This window comes from Typopeltis vanoorti, chromosome 16 (assembly GCF_054136105.1).
Source record: "Typopeltis vanoorti isolate ZY-2024b chromosome 16, IOZ_Tvanoo_1.0, whole genome shotgun sequence".
Taxonomy (NCBI): domain Eukaryota; kingdom Metazoa; phylum Arthropoda; class Arachnida; order Uropygi; family Thelyphonidae; genus Typopeltis; species Typopeltis vanoorti.
In genome coordinates this window covers 70,617,557-70,637,737 of record NC_143564.1, presented here as the reverse complement: position 1 = coordinate 70,637,737, position 20,181 = coordinate 70,617,557, and the positions used below count along the sequence as shown (strand labels likewise).

Here is a 20,181-nt window from a genome sequence, read left to right as displayed (position 1 = left end):
TTAGTTAGAGATTTGGGCCTATCAAAGGAATCATTGGAATTGTTAGCTTCAAGATTAAATGGAAAAAACTTACTGGAGCAAGATACGAAGATAACTTTTTATCGTAGTAGGGAAAGTAATCTTGTGCAATATTTTAAACATAAGTGTGGGTTTGTTTACTGTAACAATGTGTCAGGTTTACTAACTGAAATGAGTGTTATACAATATCATCCAAATGAGTGGCGTTTATTTATTGACAGTTCAAGCAGAAGTCTCAAGTGTGTCTTACTACACAATGAGAATATATATGGCTCAATTCCTATTGGCTATTCAGTCCACTTAAAGAAAACATGAGGACATTAAAAAGGTCTGAAGTTATTAAAATATACAGACCATAACTGGATCATCTGTGTGGATCTTAAAATGGTGAACTTTTTACTTGACTTTCAAAGAGGATACGCAAAGTTTCCGTGTTTTCTGTGCTTCTGGGATAGTTGAGCTAGAAACCAACACTGGAGTTAGAAACATTGGCCTCTTAGAATATCCTTAAATGTTGGAGAACAGAATGTTATAAATCAACCTTTAATTGACAGAGAAAAAATCATTTTTCCACCTCTACACATCAAACTAGGTCTTATGAAGCAGTATGTTAAAGCTTTAGATTTACAAGGTGACTGTTTCCAATACATATGTGAAAAATTTCCACAGCTTAGTTATGAAAAAATTAAAGCCGGTGTATTTGATGGACCGCAAATTAGAACTTTAATGAGAGACCCAAATTTCATCAACTCTATGAACGAAATTGAGAAAGAGGCCTGGACTTCATTTACGATGGTTGTGAATAATTTTCTTGGAAACAAAAGCGTGCAATTACAAAGATCTAGTGGAAACAATGCTTGAAAATTTCCAGTGCCTAGGTTGCAACATGAGCATAAAGCTTCATTTCCTATACAGTCATCTTGAAAGAGAATTTAGGTGCTGTAAGCGATGAACAAGGCAAAAGATTTCATCAAGACTTAAAAACTATGGAAGATCGGTACCAAGGAAGATGGGATTCTCATATGATGGCCGACTACTGTTGGAGTATTCAAAGGGATTGCCAAAACAGAACACACAGCAGAAATTGCTACAAACAAAAATTTATTCCCTGAAACTCATGTGTAAGTAAAATTGTTATTTTTTTTATAAATTTTTAATGAATATTGTTAAGTAGTTATGTATCTAATTATCGGCCTCTCTCGCATTCAAAGCGCCAGTACGTGCCGTTGCAGGTTCTTACGCATTTATTCGTTTACTAACAAGCGAGAGTGGTGAGTGCTCAGATTCTGATCTGCGCATTGCTTTGAATAATAGGCTATATCTCCGGGAATTTTTTGAATTTCTTGATAAAAAGTTAGGAACAGATTTTTAAAAGTACATACTTTCAGAAAATAATATTAAAAAATCGATTTTTTTTGATCCTCTAAATAGTACTGCCTCCTTAAAACTATCAAAAACTTACAAATTAGCAAAAAAGAAAATGCCATAGAGGAAAAACCTGATGTGATAGAGAAAAATGGGTTTGATATTTGAAATCAGCGCACCCAAATTAGTAAAAAAACAAGTCTCATATAAAGTCAGCAAAAATTGTGTTGGACTGTGTAATTATATATGGAATTGGTTTACATGATTGTTTACAGCAGCAATTTATGAACTTAACAAAAAAAAAGGAGGTGGGGAGTTGCAGAATGTTGAACTGTTTACAGGGTTTTGTTATTCAGCAGAGTATAAGTAAAAAAGTGCTAAATTGCATTTGAATGATACAGTTTAGAACATCTCATGAGAAACTACATGCTACTTTCTTACAGATAGATCAACAAACAGTTGCCACTGGTATCCTAAGGGATATACACAAATGCCTCAGCAGGTGCAGTAAGTATCATATGTTGAATTTATTTTTGGATTCTTAATCTTTAATATTTTCATAGGTACTTGTACTTTTATACTATATTTTATTATCATAAACCCCCATGGAGTCAAAAAATTTATTCTAGAACCAGAAAGTAAACTACCATATATGAAATCATTCACTGTCTGCATGTTTGCAGCCATCTAGTCAATCAGCACATTCCACAAGCCCACCACTCTACCAAACAGTCTTCCCATTTCTTTGCATAGCTTTGGTTAGTTCCTTGACTTTTCCCTTTGTTATTGCTTTTAAAATATCTCCCCAGTGTATTTGGAAAGCACTTCTCGGCAGCCTATCTCAATATTAATACCTCTCCTATCAAATTCTTGATTACATTTCCTCATCCATTTTATATAGCTGATTTCCAAATACATGGTGGCCATGTATTTGGAAATCAGCATGAAACATTCATTCCTTTTTAATTCTGTTGTTTCATTCCTCCCAGTTCATAATCTTATGCATATGCTTTGGAGGCATCTGTAGCTAAAACTAATACATGGAATGAGACCACATTTTATATTGAGACTTTCGGAGGCATAGGGAGATGATTTCTGCGAAAAAAGAACTTTCTTTTTTCGCAGAAATTTCAAAAGTTCCAGATAGGGGAAATTTTGGCACTGCCGTGGCCAAAAGCTGTCAAATATTTGCAGTAAACGCAGGTAAAAAGGATTATGCAAATTTTACTGTGAGTACGTGACAGCAGCACCACTTAAAAAGGGATTAGGAACTTAAAAAGGGATTAGGAACATTCAGGCATGTTTAGGAACAAATTGTGCTCAATATGTGTCCTACCTTGCATAATCGTGCTTTACTTGTTAAGTTGTTTTACCTTGAACAGTGCAATGCAGTAGCGGCCCTTCTGGAATTTAGAAGGCTTCATAACCTGCGTATAGGTCCTGTGTCAGCTGTAGCACTGAGAGCTATGATTAAGAAGCTTGAAGAAACTGGATCACTAGGAGTTAGACCTGGCAGAGGATGGAAAGCAGTGCAAGAAGAGACAGTAACAGACATTGCTACTGTGGTGCTCGATGGCACAGGGACCAGCACTGGTCCAAGCGCTCATGCCATAGCTCGCCAACCTGATATGGCTTATGGTACAATGTGGAAAATTTTATTGAAAATGCTTAATTTCTATCCATATTATCATTGTAATGCGTTACATATTCAGCTGGAATGAGTGACGTGTCTGTCGCTTACATCGAAATTATTCCATTTTATCTGCCTTTTAATGTAATTATCTGCTTGTTTTTGGCTCTGCCAGTGCCAAAATTCCCCCTATCAGCGACTTTTAGTACGAAATCTCTTTTCGTGGAAATCATCTTCCCATGCCTTCAAAAGTCTCAATATAAAATTTGGTCTCATTCTGTTTATTGGTTTTAGCTACAGATGCCTCCAAAGAGGGAAAGTTATTTTATGACCACCCTGTATTTTTAACTTCTCTAAAGTTTTTTTTTTTTTTTTTTTTTTTTTGTTGTTCATCCCCTTGAGATCTGGGCAACTATATTTGCATACAATAGTCCACATATTGGCAGATAAAATCATTTATACAAATGATTTTACTACAAATGAAACCGCCATATCCTTCTCTATAGGCCAGTGTCCTCCTTTCTGCTGGTTAAGCATCATATTTACAATATCATTTATTGAATATTAAATACAATATCATATTTATTGATCATCACACTAGATGAATGTGTTGGTCAATAAGGAGATGAAGCACAGCATTGTATTCTAAGTATCCTAATGAAGGAAGAGGCAAGATCTCATCCCTCTTCTACCATTGTAGTGTGACTAATGGAGAATACATATCGTGCATGTATACTTTGATACTGATTATTGTTCTGTTTCCTCTTGTGTAACTATCATAGCCAATTTGGCACCTTATCAAATACCTTTTGCAAAATCAAAAAAAAATGTATGCCTTTTCCTCAAGTGCTATTGTCACTTTATTATGAAACCAAGAAAATTACTGAAACAAATGAAAACGTGATTGGGAATCTGAACTGAACAAAGTGACATGAAAATGAACTTGACAACATGAGCAGTAACTGCTCAGCATTCTCTTATACAGTCCATTTTTGGACCTAACTCTGTTTTTTCAGCTGCCTCTTGAGCAGTTTTTCTCATGAAGTATAACAGCTATAACTTTCCAGCTCTTAAAAAAAAAATAAAAAATCACTTGGTTCCTTCTAACTTGACTTTTGCCTGCATGTCACCAGTAACCTATAGGTTCTGCAGTCTATCATGTATAATATATATAATTTCCTGAACATCTTATTCCCATTGGCCTCTGCATTCCCTGGCCTGTTGTGGTAACCCCAGTTCATTGAGTATTCTGTATTACCTGCCTCCAGTTCACTTTTAGAACCATTGTCACTCCTAGAACTATTTTCCTCCTGGTTTTATACTATACATAGGCATAGCTCATCTGCTATGAAAACTTCTCCTTCTTGAAGAATTTGGGGTGTATATTGAATGTAAGTAGAATTTTGAGGAAGCAAATGAGCTGGCAAGTAATGTTGCATATTGAAGCATGCTTAGGAGGAATATGAGCATCAGTAGAGGTGTAACAGTGCAAAATGGTGACACCAGTGCAAAAGACAATTGCTTTTGTTTTTTTTTTAAGAGAGAGAAGATTAGCCAGGCATGTGTAGTAGAATGGAGTTTTTATATCAACAATAGGCTATGTATTAATATTCTTTTTATCATTAATTGAAATTTTGAATATAGAGAATATGTAGATCCACACCTCATCATGCAGGTATTTGAACCCATACCTGACTGAATAAGTTTGTTACTCCTTATTCCTAAAATGTCCTATGTATATTGTGTGTGTTCTGGCCAGTTGCCTGTTTTGAGAGACAAAAAAAAATTTGTGTTTCCAGGATTGGGTTCAAATCCCACTTCATAGATGGGATTTGAACCCAATCTTTCTAGCCAAAGGGCTTGTCTATACCAACTGAGCTGTGGAGGCTCAACATATTAAGAGTACAAATTTCAACACGCCTGGTATGATTTCAGTATATAGTATTGAGTTTAAAGTTGCTAAAAATTAAATTGGCAAAAAAATTTTTTTAAAGATAAACCAAAATGTGTGTGTGTGTGGAATTATGAAATGGGAAGAATGAAACATTCATTCCTTTTTAATTCTGTTGTTTCATTCCTCCCAGTTCATAATCTTATGCATATGCTTTGGTCTTTCAAATTTTTTTTTCCCACTCTCATACTAATTTAAAAAAAAAAAAAAAAAATTCCATCAAGGTATTAAACTTTCTCCTACTGTGAACTTAAACACTCTCCTTTTTGCAGATGACCATGTAAACGTTTTGGTTTTTTCCTTCCTTGGTTATATTCTGGTTTCTTTACTTTTTTATATATATATATATATATATATATATATATCCAGGTGATACTACAGCAGTGTAATATTCTTGGCACTTAATTTTATACATTCCACTTTTAATACTCTAGATTCCTACCTTCTATATTCTATGCTCCTTCTACCGAGAGCAATGGAAATATTTATTTAGATTTATGACTGTGCCATCCATGCCTCGATATGGCAAGAAATATAGTACTTCCAGTAGGTTATTAAATCTTTCACAACAAAATTTCTTTATTGTCCCCAAGTTATCAATTTGCTTTGCAGTCCTGGCCCTTTTCTCACTTACTATTTATATCAACATTTCCCGCTTAGGTTCGATTTTTATTTAAGATCAATGCATTGCAATTAAAAATAAGATCAGGCAAAAACTTCGTTTAAAATGCAACATAGGATTTAATAGTCAACAAACAGGCGTATATTTTACACTATAAGACAGAGGTGATCCTCTGTAATTCTCAAAAAAACTCTCTATATCTCTCTTCAATTAATACAAGGCACACATGTTATCTATCTAGCTTAAAGAATTATCATTTAACAAACTTCTTAATACCTGCATATATCTCTCTTCAATTAATATAAGGCACACATCATGTTATCTATCTAGCTTAAAGAAATATCATTAACAAACATCTTGATACTTGAATAATTGGCATTAAGGACATGTTACGATTAATATAACATATTGTAAACTTAGTTAAGAAAAATCATACAAGATTATATACAGGTGTTAGATAAAAATCATAACTCAATATTTCCTAGGAATTAGCTATACTCATTCTTAGATGCAATCATCAAAATCCAGATAGAACAAGTCTCTAAACGTTATTCTGGCTATTAATGTCCCTCTTACATGCATTTTTTCAGTTCTACAACATATTCTTATAGAGTCACACAGTCTAAATAAAACAATATTTTAACTCGCATGGGCTGTCTTCTGTTGGGTTCCACTCTCCCATTCCATTAGCTGCGACTTCCTATGTTTCCTTTTCTTCGTCTCGGGTTTTTGATCTCTCCTCCTTGGGATACTGGCCATTCATCAGGTTGGCTTGCAGGATGTGGGTGATGATTCATCAGCGTGTTAATACACTGGCAAAGGGTCACAAATTGTCAGGGCCTTCATGGACTTAGATAAGCGGAACGGCTCATAAACAAGTTCAGCTGCTCTTCAGCTGATTTGTCCCCTGGTCATCTACGCTTCTGGGCTAAAAGAGAAAAGACTATTTACTGGTGTTCTGGGTTCTGCCTAACTGTAAAAACTCGATGCGTTCATTCTACAAAATTTAATCTTGTTGCATCGAATTTTTACAACCGCATAATTACAAATTCTGAAGATAACTTACAGAAAGGTATTTTAAATTTAAATGAGATAGCCAAAGATTATGGAATGATATCAACAGAAAAATAAAAAATGATGGCCTTTTAAAGGACAAGATCCAGTAAGAACTAAAATAGTAATAGATAAGATTTTAGAACAGGTGAATTCATTCATTTAACTACCTAAGATATATGATTACGTATGAAAATGAAAAAAGATATAAACCTAAAAATTGCAAAATATTTAAAAATAACAGGTGTGATTAACTCTATATTTAAAACAAACCAGACTAAAAGTATATAATACATTAGCCCTACTAGTCCTATTGTATCTAAGCGAAATCTGGACAATAAAACAAAAAGACAAAGATTAATAACAGCTGAAATGAAGTTTATGAGAAAAACTGCAAAGTATACTCTATTTGATCACAGAAGAAATTATGAAAGAATTAAACCAGGAATCAGTAATGGAAGAAATTAAGAAATATAGACACAAATGGATGGAACACATTGAAAGAATGAAAACAGAAAGATTACCAAAACAAGCCTTAAATTACAAACCATTAGGAAAAAGAGAACCATGATGTCCTCTTAAGAGATTCAACGATTACTTCTAAGACAAGACCAGTCTAGGCCTAAATCCTTGATAGGCATGATGATACTATATACTAAAATCATCCCAATCTCTAAGAGATCTAGGTATGTTCAAATCTGCACTTTATAATGCATTCAAAATTTAAATTAATGATGACTTAATTAGAAAATAAAACTAATACATAGACTACTGTTGGTATTTTAACTCGCCGTTAGTAAAGTGACGTGTCACAGTTATCTTTCTATATGTTTGGGGTCTGTGACGCTCCACCTTGCTAACACCGGGTGAAGGGTAGCTCTGTTCTGTTGCATGAACAGCTAGCGATACTTTTATCAAATTTTAGGAACTACATGATATATTGATGCTATGTATAAGCAAAAGAAAGAAGGAATATGAGGTGTTTCTTGAACAGCTGAAGGTTGTAGTCTGGGAAAGATGGAGGCTGTTCCAAAGAACAGAGGTTGAAGGAATTAAAGAAACTTGTTCAGTAAGCTTTAAGCTAGACATAACCAGAAGCTGTTCTAGTTTTGGAAGAAACTGATCAGTTCAGTTCAGGATAGCATTGTCCATGAAAACACTTATAGAAATAATACGGCAGAGATGTCTGAAATGAATTGGTAAGAGGACTCCTCAGATTATCCTCTTCTGGATAGCATCAAGTGTCCTTAGAGGTTTTCAGTGCACACTCCCAATGTGTGAGCAGTGTTCCAAGGTTGGTGGATTTCAGATTTATAGTTAGCAGCTTCATACAGATTAAATGTTTTGAGCAGAAAGGTTTTTTTTTTTTTTTAAAAGTCTGAAGAAGCTGTGAATGAGATGTTTGTGCCATAACTTAGATGTGTAAATCAGCTGAAAAAAAATCTGATCTTCTCTCTATATATGGGTTCTATCAAGAGTTAAAGGGAAATGAAATGATCTTTTTTGAAAGAGACAAAACTGCATTTTTATTGCAGTGAAGTTAAGGTTATCCTCACCTCAATGAAGGTAGTAAGACCAGTTTAAAACATTGGTTATGATTGTGCACTGCAAAGTTTCTCAAGTAATGAAGAACAGTGCATTGTTATCAGCATAGTAATGGATAGGATTTGAGGTCAGGGAAAGGTTATTTATGTACATGAGGAAGAGTGTGGAAGAAAAACCATGGTATATTCTAGCATTGGGAATTCTGATGAGATGAAGCCATCAACCATAACCAAATTTCAAAGGGTAGAAAGCAGACCACAACATGCTAGTTTACTGAGCAGGCCTCTTTCAGACATGATCAAATTGCCTTAAGATTGTCATGAGTTGACCACACTAATTTCTCCAACTTTTCCATAGCTCGTATCCAAAGGTGGATGATGATGGCTAGATTGGCTGTGAATCAAAAATCATTATTACTGTTCAATGATTAGCCACCACTTGGTCATCCGAACTTATTATTCTTAATGGAGCCTCAGCTTCCACTTCAACTACCATACATCTCGATTTCCCAAGCTACCCTTCCACAATTCCTTCTGCATAAGGGCAGTTCTTATGTGGTCATCTCGCATAAAAGAAAGCAAAAACTCTCCTCCCATCTGATCTACTCTGGCTGAAAATCTTCTCAAACTGTTCCATTCATTTGTTTATTGCTTTCCAAACAACTATTCTGACATCTAATTACCTGTCTCTAAAGAACTCTAGATTTTCTCTCATTGAAATAACAAAATTGTATTTAAGAACATCAACATCCACCACTCAAACTCATTTTCCTTCCTCAATTCTACTAGTCAAGTGGACAGGGATGTTAAGGTATTTGTCATTAGCAATGATCTAAACATAGTTCATCTACTCACCAGAATATTAGACAGCCTTTACCATTCTGTCAACAATGTAAATATCTTAAGTTCTTCCAAATATACTGTAGATATTAGTTCTCCTCTTGGCAACTAAGACCATCACCTTGTCCAGGTTTCCTTCACTAAGGAAGATTCAGCTAACTGTTATGTCATCCCATGAGTGTCAAATGGGATGATCTCCATGACTTCTATTCCTCCATTCCATGATCTCCATTTTCCATATTGAAACAAGTGCTCATCTCGAATAAGAGAAAATTCTTACTAGAATGAAGGTTTCCATTTCTCCATTCCATTCAAAATGCAAGAACACTGTCCATGGCTTTCTAACAAATGTATCTAGGCTGTCCAAGAAGTTGGTATATCACATCTGGCTCAAGGACAAACTCCAGCATCACACTCAGCCTATATACTTATATACTTTGTAGCTCATGACAGCTGAAAATAAAATGTAAATCCAATTCTGAAAGGCCCACATACTGCAAGCTTGCATCCTGTCCAAATAGCATTTGAACCTTCTGGTCCTTTGCCAATGCCATTGCACAACTTTTGGCCATTTATGTTTCCAATTTTCTCACATCCAGATGTTATATCATTGTAACATCACTCAAAGACAAGGCTGGCTTATTGGCATTGCTCTCCTCAGACTCTCTCTCATAGATAACAAAGTCAAAACACCTCTCCCACTTTATCAGGAACTTCTCGCCCCATTCTACCCACTAATCATGTTGGAGGAATCAGAATTGTTCATAACTTGGACACAAAGTTATCAGGTCCTGATATCTGTCCCCTATGGTGAAAACATCTAATTCTCTTGATAAATGAGCTGTATGACAACCAAGTGGTTTCAATAAAAACAGTCTTTGGAGAAACAATGTTCTAGTGGAAAAAGGAGTGAGGTAGGGTTGTATACTGTTGCCCTGCCTTTTTAATATTTATAGTGAATATATATTATGAGAATGGCTGATTTAGACAAAGATCCAGCTGGAATTAAGATTGGTGGCAGAAAAATAATTTAAGATATGTAGATGATACAACCCTCATAGCAGAAACCAAGGAAGATCTGGAGCAGTTGATTCTATTGGTTAAGATGGAAAGTAACAAAGCCAGACTTAATTTAAGCATCAGCAAAACAAAGTGATGGCTTCTGGCAATTTAAATGAATTTATAATAGAGGGAGACAACATAGAAATTGCTCAGTTATGATTTACTGGGGTCTAGAATCAGAATGACAATTGTGAAAATGAAATTAAAAGGATAGTCATGGGGGGGGGGGGGAGTTAAACCTGATGTTAAACCTGAAAAAAAATCATAAAAGATAGAGATGAGAGTAAGGCCATGAATTATCAAAGCAATGGTATTTCCAGAACAAGACAGACAGAAAATGAATTAATTCATTTGAATTATGAGTGTGAAGGAGACTAGCCAGAATCCCATGGACTGCAAGAATGACCAATAATGTTTTAGAAAATATAAAGACAATGTTCCTTGGAGGTGATGATAACTAAACAGAAGTTGAGGTACTTTAGACATATTATGTGAGCTGATGAATCATTGTAAAAGGCTTTTATTTAAATTAAGGGGATATTAAATCCCACATTATTTCAAAGCCGAATAAGAAACTCAAAGATAGAAATCAAAGAGTTTCATGCCGAATATATAACAAACTATAAAATAAAAGTTTTGGCAGATTGTAGCGTACGCTAAAACACATGGTTCAATACTAGGGCAACTTGTAGGGTAAAGTTCTGATCACTATTCTTAGTATTTCCCATAATGTAAAACACATCTCCTAGGAGATGTATGATGTTACACATTATGCTGGAAGGTCACTATCCAGATCGGTTTCGACCTTTATTGAGGTCTCATCAGTGAGTAGGTAGACCTAGATAATACCAAGATTATAGTGAAGAGAACTTATATACTTAAATACAAAGAGCCAATAGGCTTCATTTCGGCGATATAATTTATATATCGCCTTATATACTTATATAGTGGGAACTTATATACTTTGCAGTACGAGTTGTCAAAAAGGTGCACCAATAAATTATTAAAATAAAGAGCCAAAAGCCCTTTATTTTAGTAAAATACTAAGGGAAATACTAAGAATAATGATCAAAACTTTACCCACCTTTGCTACGAGTTGCCTTAGTATTGAACCATGTGTTTTGGCGTACGCTACAATCCACCAAAACTTTTATTTTATAGTTTGCTATATATTCGGCATGAAACTCTTTGATTTCTATCTTTGAGTTTCTTATTTGGCTTCGAAATAATGTGGGATTTAATATCCCCTTAATTTAAATAATTTTACATTGCTGAAATGAAACCTTTTGGCTCTTTATTTTAATAATTGTAAAAAGCTGTTATGTTGGGAAAGATTGGGAGAATGAGAAGAAGACCACAAAAGAGTTGAATGGACAAAATAAAAGAATTTACCAACTTGAACTTTCAATTGCTGAAAGAAAAGACAAGAGGCAGAGTGAGATGGAGAGCCTTTGTTCACAGGATTACCAAGAGTCGAAAATGACTGGATGGCACATAACAATGATGTAAAAACTTATGCTTACCCCATTCCAGAAAAAAAAAAAAAAAAGATGGCCGTCAAATTACTATCCAACTGCTCTTAAGTCATTTCTCTTAGAAGCTATATTGAAAGTCATGAACAGCCATTAACCATTTGAAAACTACCAGGTAATTAGTGACCAGCAACATGTGTTCTGTCATTCATTCCAGAGCTGATCTGATTTTCATCCACCTTTGGACAGAGATGGTGGAAAGGTTTGGAGAAATTCGTGGTTGCTATCCGTATCACCAGAGCATTTGATTGTGTCTAGCAGAGGCCTGCTCAGCAGTGCTGTATAGGCCTGTATTTGGGTTGACAGCTTCCTCTTTGCATCCTAGGTTTCTTCTCAGATTTCTCCACCAATGCAGGTGTAATCCAGGGCTCTTGGTTGTTCACTTACTCCTTATCCTTTGTGTAAATGATCTCATGCTGAATTCAAATACTCTTTAAAACTTTGCTGATATAAGTACACTCCATTCCTGTTACTCATTTAACAAACCAGGGTCCAATGATTAGAAACCTCAAGATATTCTATAACTAATGTTTATATAACTTCATTGGTATACATGGGTTATCCCATGTTGATTTGAAATCAGGAATCCATTCCTTCACTTTATGCTAATAAATGGAACTGCATTAGGATGTTAGATAATGTTCTACAGGACTTCTCCAAAGGCAGTTGCACAAACAAGCAGCATCTGTAAAACCATACATCATATGCATATTTTTCTGTAAATATAATAGTGTTTCATATTTGTTTTGGTTCTTGAAAGTTTATAAATGGGTATTCTGACTTATCACATTACCACTTAAATGGAAGATTCTCCACCTGAAAAGTATTTTCCAACACTTGATCCAATATTGTTATGAAACTTATTGTTATGAAACTTCCTTTCACAGCTCTGCTCTGCTTTTATGTAGGATTTAATTCTTTTTTCAAAGAATCCTATTTGGAGGAGTTGGCATGATCAGCAAGTCAGTATTGTTCCAGCTCATGGAGTCTAATATGTTCTCACAGTGAACAGCTACAGGAATATTTCTAAGTATTATAGAGAGCCTATTTCAAAATACTCGTAACTATGGGAAACTAGTGAAACAAGCTTCAGTGTATTAACTGAATTAGATTCCTTAAGAGTTGTTGAGGCCTAGATAATTCCTGCTTGTAAGATCAAAGAAACTTTCCAGTCGCCCAAAACCTATCGTATTTATTTACAAGCCTGCAAGTCCTTACTTTTATTGTCAACAAGGGGGGGAAAAACACCCCAAGGTTTAATAATAAAACAGAAATCTTAACTCGTGAATTTGTCATATCTCCTGGAGTTGTTATACAGCATGTCTGTGGAGTCTAAAGAGTTTGTGCTGCTGTACAAGAAATCTATATGAAAGTTTAATTTTCTAGTTCACCATCTGCTGTTAGATAATGATGAAATCTAATATTTCTGGACAATTTCACTCCAGGTGAAATACCTTATCCAGAGGTCTTGATTTTACCATTACTCCAAAAACAGTTCCAGTTATGGATTTCTTTTCCTTGTAATAAATAAATGCCTATATAATATTTTTTTCAGGCACTGAAAGTTTTCTGAAATTCTCAACCCCACCTAATGTCTCACTAGAACTTTATAATTGCAGAGGCTAGTTTCAAGAGAAGAATACTATAGAAAACACTCTGTTATGTGACTACATTCTTATTCTCTTTCAGATTATTTAACTGACTAGAGGCTGGTTAGATAGACATGTTAATGTTACTGCCTAGGATGAAAAAACCAAAAATAAGCTTAAAACAAATTGTGCCTCCCCCCCCCCCCAATGGTATGGTCTCCTCAGAATCTGGAAAGCAGATGTTCTATTATGACCTGCCAACTGTTATGGTAAATTATTGGAGATGACTACCATCTTATAATAATAACTTGAACATCAACCAAGATAATTACTTGATGTTTAGACTTTCATATTAAGATCATCACCCGGAGTATGCATAAAGAAGCTAAATTGCACAACTAATAACCATTATTTCTCTGGAAACGACAACATATACTAAAATATTAATTATAAAAAACGAATTAATATGTTCTTATATTTTGGCAATGTTATATTGTGATCAGGGATCACAAAAAAATAATATTGCACGCTGTGTGTGTGTGTGTGTGTGTGTGTGTGTGTGTGTGTGTGTTATGTTCCACCGAATCATTTTTGACTCCTGGTGATTCTATCAACATACGTTCCCATTCAGATCTGTCCCTGGCCATATCTTTCAGAATTTCCAGGTGTGTTCCAGTTGCTTCTTTAACTCCATCCATCTATCTAATTCTTGGTCTTCCTCTTCTCCTGCTTCCATCAACTTTAGCAAGCATCATCATCTTCTCCAGACTGTCATTTGCTTGCATAATATGTCTGAAGTATGACAATTTTTGCTTGATGATCATAGCTTCAAGGGAGCAATCTGGCTTTATTCTGTCTATCACTGATTGATTGGTTTGCTTTGCAGTCCATGGTATTCTTAGTAAGCATCTCCAAATCCATAATTCAAATACATCTATCTTCCTTCTTTCACTCTTTCCAACTTTCACATCCATACAGTACCACAGGGAATACCATTGCTTTTGCGATACTGATTTTTGTTGCGAGGCTAATATCTTTAAAGATCTCGCTTAAGTTTGTCATTGCTTTCTTTCCGAGTAATAATCTTCTAACTTCTTCAGTACAATATCAATCTTTATCAATTCGGGATCCTAGGAGCACAAAATTGTCACTAACATTGGGCAAATGAGTTTGAAGAAAGGCAACTGACCCAGGCCTAGAGTCCTAAATGGTACTGTTTAGTGGGCTGAATTGTGAATAGTCTTGGCCATTGGGCTGATGATCTTAGGATGTATGTCTCCCAAATTTGGGGCAGTCTCATGCACTCAAAATATTGACACTTATCCTAAGATCCCATGGAGTCAAGGACTCATGTAGGAAGCCCTTTTGTTATACACACAGCTCATCGTACTGCACCTTAAACATACTCAAATTCTCCAGACACTACCCTCTCAGGCAAGGCATTCCAATCATTTACAACTCTTCATTTTATACTTTTTATATTTACAATTGTATTCTCTGTATAAATAGATTCAATAAACCTTTTGAATTTAAATAATCTACGATTTTCTTCCTTTCAAAGCAAGGGGATAACGTCAGTGTAAATAAATATATTTTGGAGTAATAGGTTCAGACTTGTACAGCTTCCAGGGATGACCTCCGGTTCTCCCACGATCTCCCACCATTTTCTGTAAAACCTCTTCAACATTAATCCTATAACAATCCCTTACTAACTTGGAGGTCTCTATCACATCATCCCTCTTCCTCTTATCCACTAAACTCTGTAGATTGCATCTTCTCAATGTATTTTCCCTTCAGCCTTGCAGCTGGTGGGGTAGCATACACTATAAACCAGGGAGAGATGATTATGAGCAAGTTACTGGGAAGGAAAACCCTCCACCTCTGTATGAGACTGGTTAACTAACCTTTAGTCAAAAGATAAAGGTGCCTCACATCATGGGCAGGAATTGAATCCATGCCTTTCTGACCAAAGGGCTTTGTCTATACCAGGGGTCAGGGAACTTCTTTACCTATTACTCCAAAATATATTTATTTACACCGATGTTACCCTCCTTGCTTTGAAAGGAAGAAAATCGTAGATTATTTAAATTCAAAAGATTTATTGAATCTATTTATATGGAGAATACAATTGTAAATATAAAAAGTATAAAATAAATTAATATCCTCATTATGAAACAAAAGGATTTCTTTGAAAACTTTTTCACTTCAGGTTTTGAAGAAATGTTGTTGTTTCATTTTTGATACAATAACATCAAAATTGGGGCATTTTGATGTCAGAGCAATTTCGATACTGTCTCCGGGGTCCAATCGATTTCTCTGCTTTGTTTTCATGTTCATTAGAGTGGAACATCCTTGTTCACAAAGGTAGGTTGTTGCAAAAGGCAGCAATTTTTTGACTGCCTCCTCATGTGCAATTTTGAAAGCCTGCTGCTATTGACATCCAAAAATATGACAGATCTGCTTTGTTTTCAAATTCAATACGTGTTTCACTATTGGATCGAAGCTCAAGAAGTGCCTCTGTCAACCCTTGAGGCTCTTCTGGTACATCAGCAATTTCACATTTAAAGGGATCTACAACCCAAATGACAGTATGTGAATCAAGATCTGAAAAGTAATCAGAGAACTGCTCTTTGAGTTTGGTAAGATGCCTGATGTCGTCAAAAGTAATATTTTCACAATCTTCCAAAAACAAAGCTAACTTTGAAAAGGCATCTATCTTGTTTTGCTTTCTGTCTCCAATATAAAAGCTTTGATCCAAATGCTGAAATCTTTTCTCTGGCTGAAATTATATTGATGTTTTTTCCTTGCAATTCTTTGTTCAATGCATTCACATCCTCAAAAATATCAGCTAAATATGCGAGATGTGCAACCCACGAGGAGTTTGTAAATTTATCTGCGAAAACATGCTTTTGATCAACCATAAAAATTTCAAGTTCAGTTTTGAGAGCCCACACTCGGTTCAGAACATTTCCACATGAGAGCCACCTCACTTCTGTATGATAAAGTAGGTCTGTATATTCAGCCTCGCCATTTTTACATAATTCACGAAATAGTTGCGTTAGTGCATGTCCTTTGACAACTTGATAACATCATGCATGATGGCTTCCAGTGCAGGTTCCAAATGTTTCACAAGCAGTGCCTGGCGATAGATCATACAGTGGTTAACTTCAATTTTTGGGTTATTCTCTCTTGCCAAAGCAGAAAAACCACTTGCATGACCCAACATGGCTGGAGCTCCATCAACAGACACAGCAATGTAGTCTTCCCACTTTAAATTAACATTATTAAAGTATTCATTAACTTTATTGAAGACATCAATTCCACGAGATCGCAACTCGAGAGGAGAACAAAACAACAATTCCTTTTCAATTGCATTTAAACCGTTGTAGCGCACGTACACCATCACCTGCAAATTACTACTGACAACTGTAGTTCTCATCAAGCTGAATAGCAAAGCATTTACTCTATTTTATTGAAGAAATAACTTCTTCCCTCCATTTTCTGTTAAAATATAAATTCTTTCTTTCACAACTTTTGCAGACAAGGGCACTGAATTTAGTTTCATGGCTTCTTTCTGACCACACATAATCTCTGCCATTTTCCAAGCTGCAGGTTTAACCAATTCCTCACCAATAGTATATGGTTTCTTGTTTTGGGCAATCAACCAGGCCACTTGTTGAAGGTTTATTTTTCACTTGGTTAGAGTTTAATCCTTTATCCAAGTGTGAGTTGGTAGCTTGCTCCACCTTTGCAATGAGTTGCCTGGTGTTGTACCACCTTAACCCAGTCCTGAAGATACTTTCAGGCTCAAACTTTGTTTGCTCATACTTGGATAAAGGATTAAACTAAATTTATTATACTCTAACCAAGTGAAAAATAAACCTTCAACATCTTTCTCTAAATCCAGAGTAAATTATTAAAAAAGGGTGGCACACCAATTGGCAATTCCTATAGGCAGAGATGACCTGCTAATGCTTCTGCCTGATATCTCCACTTGGGCCTGGCTCCCACTGAAGAGACCTCAATAAAGGTTGAAACTAGTCTGGGTAGTGGCCCTTCCCTTAATGCATAACATTAAGCATATCTGCAAGGAGATGTGTTTTGCATTATAGGAGATACTGAGATAGGAGTGTTGGTATCTTGCTCCACCTTTGCAATGAGTTGCCCAGGTGTTGTACCACCTTAACCCAGTCCTGAAGATACTTTCGGGTGCAAACTTTGTTTGCTCACACTTGGATAAAGGATTAAACTAAATTTATTATAAACCAGGCCACTTCAAAGCTAGCCTTTGATGCTGAACGTTGATCGAATGTACCTTTAAAGTTGCTGTCCAGTCTGTCTTTTGATAGACATTTCCAAATTTACAAAGTATTCCTGTGGTTTGGATGACAGATGTGCATGCAAATTATCCAAGTGTTTCTTCAATTGACTCGTTTTGAAAGATTCTGCAATCAGTACTTTCAAACAGACAACACACTGTGGTTTCATTATTCCTTTGTCTTCTGTTTGTGTAAATCCATAATTGAGGAACTTTTACTGGTAAATTCTTTTTCTAGTTGATGTCATCTGAAGGGTAAAAAAGACAGTGATTGAATTTAAGTTTTTTTAAAGTTCATTTAAATTTACAATAATTTAATTGGTAAATGTGGCACTAAGAAATGTCCTCAAGATGAAGGCAGTATTTAATTATTTCATTGACCATCGAAAATTAATCACGCAAGGAGAAAATATATTAATCAAATTATCGAACTAACATAAAACTAAAATATGGTTAATAAATGAAAATTTTACACTTAAAATAGAACTATTGAAATAAATTAAATAACTACTTAAATCGACTTAAAGCTAAAACACGTGTGTCAAAAAATAAGGTTAAGGCGGGTAATAGACAACTGACAAATAATATCTGTTTAGCCACTTGGCAATGCCTTAGCAACCAAATTGTTTGGAGTTCAACATGGCGTGATGTCTTCTAAACACGTATATTACGTTGGCCAGATGCATTGTTGCCAGAAGAAAAATTTCTGTCGTAACAAGGAACACACTTTTTATATAATTTTATTTATGTCTATTGAGTCCTTTACCCCCAAGAATTTCATTTTTACCCCACTTGGGGTAATTTATTCGCCGACTCCTGGTCTATACCAACTGAGCTGTGGAGGCTCCAGTCTTCTCGACCTTTCCTGATATTCAACATTCCAGAGATCATAAACTACCTCACCTCTGGACCCTTTCCAACATCTTTTTATCCTTTTGAAAGCCAGGTGAACAAATCTGTGTACAGTAATCCATATGTAGCCTAATCAAGGCTTTACACAATGGAACAAGAATCTCTTATTCAAATCAGTGTCTTCCACATCCTTCCCAGAATTCATTGTGTTGGCCTCACAATTTCGGCAATATGTCCAATAAATTTTGAATCCTTATCCACCATCACCTCAAGATCTCTCGTTTCATTCACCTTAAACAATATACCCCCACCAAGTGTAAATTCTACATCCCATCTTTGTTTCTCAAATTTTAAAACCTTACATTTTGCAACATTGAATTCTAATTCAATGTTGCAAAATGTAAGGTTTTAAAATTTCTGTGCCCATTCACTCAATTTATTGAAATCTTCTTGTAAGGCCACATCCTCTCTACTCTTCATAGTCCATCTCCAACTTTGCATCATCTGCAAACAACTGAATATCCCCATCCAAATCTTTGCCAATATTATCAACATACAGGTTAAACAGCAATGGCCCTAAAACAGACCCCTGCGGCACATCATTAGTTACTTTCCTATTGTGGAATATTGCTTTTCCCATACACAACTTGATGATACCTGTCAGATAGCCAGTCTCAGATCCAATGCACTAATCTAATATCCAACTCCCATCTGCTCTAATTCGACTATCAACTTATATGGTAATCTATCAAAAGCCTTTGCAAAAGCTAAGTATACTACTGTGTATCCCTCTCTATTCAATGAAGTCATCACCTTATTATAATAAGTAAGTTGATTGCAAAAACATGGTTTCCATTTAGCAAATCTATGCTGTCCATCAAAGATAATACATCATCAATTTCCTGCCATGTACCCTCAAGGGGTGTACAGGATATGATAGTACTACATGAAAAAATTACATCATTACTAATTTCCTATCTACAATTTTCCTCCAAATCAGTCTGTTACTTGTCAAGACTCCAACATTATCAGGTCTTATATTTCTATCGTCTAAGGCACTTTGTAATGTATCAATCCACCTATATCTTGGTCTTCCTCTGGGTCGTTTTCCTGCCAACCTGGCAGCGAACACTTGTTTTGCTAATCTTTTCTCTCCCATTCTATTTAAGTGACCATACCACCTGAGATTCGCTCTGCTAACGCATTCCTGGATGCTGACGATGTCAAGTTCTTTTCTAATATCCTCGTTTTTAATATGATATTGCCATTGATGCCATCTGTTCACGCCTCTAATCTTTCTCAGGACTCTCACATCTGCAGTCTCTAGTCTTTGGTCAAATGTTTTACTTCTGACCCAGCTCTCAGATCCATAAGTTAAAACTGGTTTGAACGCTGTCTTGTATACAGTATACAGCTAATTCAGTGTTCAGACTAATTTCTCTCTTATTCCATATGAATTTATTCAATTGACTTCCCAGCTTTTGTTGATTCTGTTGTCTATTTCTATATTCAATTTACCATCTTCACTAAAAATCGTGCCTAAGTAGCTGATATGTTTTACTTGTTCCACAGGTTCTCCATTCACAACACAGTTAATATTTTCAATGATTGTGCCTATTTTCATTGTCTTTGTCTTTTTATTGCTGACCTTCATACCATATCTATTACAACAGTTATTCAATTTAGTCAGAGATTCTTGCAGACTTGTAGCAGATTTATTTAGAAGTATAACATCATCCGCATAAAGCAAAGATCTGACATTAACATCTCCAATTTTGATATCATGTTTAATACCACTTTCCTTC

The 20,181-nt window shown here is 35.4% G+C and overlaps 1 protein-coding gene across 4 annotated transcripts in view; it reads left to right on the top strand.

Moving 5' to 3' along the window:
- Positions 1–20,181, top strand: part of LOC150098114 (poly(A) RNA polymerase gld-2 homolog A-like) — a 315,041-nt gene that overhangs the window by 205,265 nt on the left and 89,595 nt on the right. For all 4 annotated transcript variants that reach the window (XM_090406209.1, XM_090406210.1, XM_090406207.1 and 1 more), the window contains one exon: positions 1,827–1,890. In XM_090406209.1, the coding sequence (XP_090262335.1) occupies positions 1,827–1,890 (64 nt within the window). The remainder of the gene's footprint in view (positions 1–1,826; positions 1,891–20,181) is intronic.